The following is a 3,439-nucleotide window of genomic DNA, read 5'->3' as shown; positions in this document are numbered from 1 at the left end:
TGGAATCTTGTAGAACATTGACTCTTTAGGTTGTCTCTATGTGCTGGTTACGTGTTGATTTGTTTTCTCTTGATTTTATGATTTAATATTTTGAAAGGCTGAAGCTGGTGTATTTTATTTTATTATTCATTCAGGTATGTTGGGTCGCTCTGCTATTTTCTTTGTGACAGTGGAATCACTGTGTGGAATGTGGATATGTGTTTCTGTTTGTCATAAAGAGGGTTCAGTGTTCAAAGCAGGAGTTTTTATGGTAATTGGCTGAATATGGTTTCTTCTGTTGAAAGAGTGAAGTTATTGGCGGAGAAAGGTGAGAGCAAAAGAAGGAAAGCTTAGTGTTTTTAGGGTCGGTTTCTAGGGCTTTGTGCAGGCTCTTATTGATGACATAGTTATTTACAAGACCGCGGCTCAATCTCAGGAAAAATAACTGTTGTTGGGGGTTTGCAACTTTCCCCCAGGTTCAGGCACACTTAGAGACCCCACTTCCAAGCACACTTAAAGACCCCATTTGCAGCACCAATGATCTGATCCAAGGCAAAAGAGCCGGTCCAAGGCAAATTCCCGGGACTGCACTCAGCTGTGGCTTTTTCTCTCTCCCCACCCCTTCCATCCGCAGCGCTGGTGCAATCCTGCCAGACCGCTTATGGCTCTGGAGTTTGTCTGTGATACCGCCCAACTGTGGTGCCAAAGGTGCCCGTGATTTTAGCTGTTCTGGAGTCGGGGGAGTACATGCTAGTAAACTATGTTCCCACTATCCTTGACCAAATAATCACGATGTCTTCCAGGCTGACCCAAACCCAATTGGTGACCCACTGAGAGGGGAGGGAGTTCTCCCTCCTGGCACAACAGTGAGTTCTCCGCTTGAGTTTCAGTGGTAGTGTGCACCTCGCCTGCACCCGGGAGACCCAAATTACCAACAAAATCAGTTGCTGGAGGCAGGTCCCTGGGGCTGGGCTCTGGGTTGTTGCAGTGGTCACTGGTATGTTGATATAGGGTGTCTTCTTTCTTGGGTCATGGGGATCTCAGGTGGACGCCCTTGCCCTCCAGTCAGTGACTGCTCCAGGGATGTTTCCAATGGCCTCACAGCTGCCTATCCATCCTCTGCCACGTAGCTGTTTCTTAAATAATCTCCCTGTGTCTTTCCTCTAATTCTGTTCTTCTGTGTTTGGTGCACTCTGATTCAGTGAGCTGTTCGGAGGACCAAAATCACTAATTCAAACTGCTTTACCTAGTTTTTCAAGCACTTAGATGGTAGTGGGATATAGCGTCCTACTTACTGACGAGACTCCATTTTGAATCTACTTTTAACACTTTAAAAGAGATACTTCACAGCAGATTTGCCCAATGCAATGCATTGTTTAATTTTTTGACTGCTGCTTTTGTGTGCATCAGTTGTGGATCCAAGTAAAATGAAATCTTTCACAACTTCAGTCTTTTCTCTGTTTATCGTGATGTTGCTTATCGGTCCAGTTGTGAAGATTTTTTTTTTTTTTTTTACGTTGACATGTAGTCCATACTGAAAGCTATAGCCTTTGATCTTCATCAGTAAGTGCTTCAAGTCTTCTTCGCCTTTAGCAAGCCAGGTTTTGTCATCTGGATATTGTAGGTTGTTATTGAGTATTCCTTCAATGAGATAGTTCGACACAGTGGCTGCGATGATGGGCTCAAGTATAGCAGGGATCATAGAGCTGGCGTGGGATCGGGCAGTGTTTCATTCTGCTGTGCATGGGGTCGCTATGTGTCAGAAATGACTCAACGGCACCTAACAACAACAACAGCATTGAGTATTCCTGCAATCTTGATGCCATGTTGTTCTTAATATAGTCTAGTTTCTTGGATTGTTTGCTCAACATACAGATTGGATAAATATAGTGAAAGGATACAACCCTGACACACAGTTTTTCTGATTTTAAACCATACATTATCTTTGTTCTGTTTTAATTACTGCCTCTTGGTCTATGTACAGGTTGTACATGAGCAAAATTATGAGCTTTAAACCTGTGCTTTTTAATGTAAGATCAACATGTGGTTATTTGAATTAAACAAAATTCAAAATTCAGTTTCTCAGTTGCAGTGACCACATTTTAAGTGCCCAGTAGCCACATGTGGCTAATGACTACTGTTTTGGATAGCACAGATACAGTAGATTTCTGTCATTGCAGAAAATTTTGGGGGGCATTTCTGCCTTAGAGTTTCTCAAGATGTCTGTGTTGGCATCGTGTATAGAAGTTATTTTTGGGGTGAGAGTTTGCTTTGCATTGAGAGTCTGATTAGCATTCCTGCTCAATGTCCATTAATTGCTGACAGTGCTCTACCTTGAATCAATATGACAAATAAAACCTACTTCCACATTTAGCATGTGCCCCAGAAGGGAACAAAGTTATCCTCATCTGAGACCCATTTTCTTAGAAGAAAGCATCTTCTGACGTTTTAGAGATGGCTTCTGGTTGGCTCTGCCTGGAAAGAGGGAGACTTGGAAAGATAGCCCTGACTCAGGATTTAACCTCTGTACTCCACTCCCATTTTCTTCCCTTCTCCTGATAACCTGTTTTCTGCTTCTTGGGAATTTCAGGAATAAGACCCTGCAGATGGAAAAGATCAAGGCCCGTTTGAAGGCTGAGTTTGAGGCCCTTGAGTCAGAGGAGAGACACCTGAAAGAATACAAGCAGGAGATGGACCTTCTACTACAGGAAAAGATGGCCCATGTGGAGGAACTCCGACTGATTCATGCTGACATCAACGTGGTATGTGGCTGGTTGCTTAGAGGCTACTTCTGGGCTCCTTGAGGCAGTGACAACAGTGAGTACGATAGCCTCTCCTTGAAAAACTGCTGTCACCAACCAGGGGGAGCAGGATGTGGTGGAAGGAGCCAGGAGTTCTGAGATCTAGCCCTGGGTTTATCACTAGCTAAGTATATGTCAGTGGACAGTCTTTTCTCTCTGGGCCTCAGTTTCCCTCTTTGAATATATATATATATATGCCTGCCTATCATAATGGCACATAACAACACAACAACATCATAATGGTGCTCCCCTGTTTGACTTCCTTCTTTGGAAATTCTTGTAACATGGAAAACAAACTCTTTGCTAAGGTTTGCTAAGCCCTTCACTTTTGGAAGTAATCAAGCAGAATCTAAATAATAGCTTGTCTAGGCTGTTGTATTGGTGATTCTTTCTTCTGGAGAGAGGTTGGAGATACTGACTTGCAAGATCCCTTCCAAGCTTTAGAGCCTATGAAAATAAGTATTTTTTAAATTACATTTGAAGGAATTTCTTTTCTTGGGAAACTCATTTCTGTGGCAGCACTTATTTCCTGATGTCACCAGGCTTAGGAACTTTTATATATAGGTAATTATATATATATAGGAGCTGTGTTAGCATAGTGGCTAAGGCACTTGACTGCTAACCAGAAGGCTGGGAGTTCAAACCCACTAGCCACTCCT

At 42.9% G+C, this 3,439-nt stretch overlaps 1 protein-coding gene across 1 annotated transcript in view; it reads left to right on the top strand.

The window, feature by feature from the left end:
- Positions 1 to 3,439, top strand: part of ZC4H2 (zinc finger C4H2-type containing) — a 201,066-nt gene that overhangs the window by 192,329 nt on the left and 5,298 nt on the right. Inside the window, exon 2 of the mRNA XM_007958723.2 lies at positions 2,570 to 2,741. Coding sequence (XP_007956914.1) covers positions 2,570 to 2,741 — 172 coding nt within the window. The remainder of the gene's footprint in view (positions 1 to 2,569; positions 2,742 to 3,439) is intronic.

The sequence above is a fragment of the Orycteropus afer genome, unplaced genomic scaffold (genome assembly GCF_000298275.1).
Source record: "Orycteropus afer afer isolate SDZICR_OR568_19922 unplaced genomic scaffold, OryAfe1.0 scaffold01100, whole genome shotgun sequence".
In the NCBI taxonomy this organism is placed as follows: Eukaryota; Metazoa; Chordata; class Mammalia; order Tubulidentata; family Orycteropodidae; genus Orycteropus; species Orycteropus afer.
The sequence above is the reverse complement of the archived record's forward strand: the minus strand, read 5'-3'. Positions and strand labels throughout refer to the sequence as shown.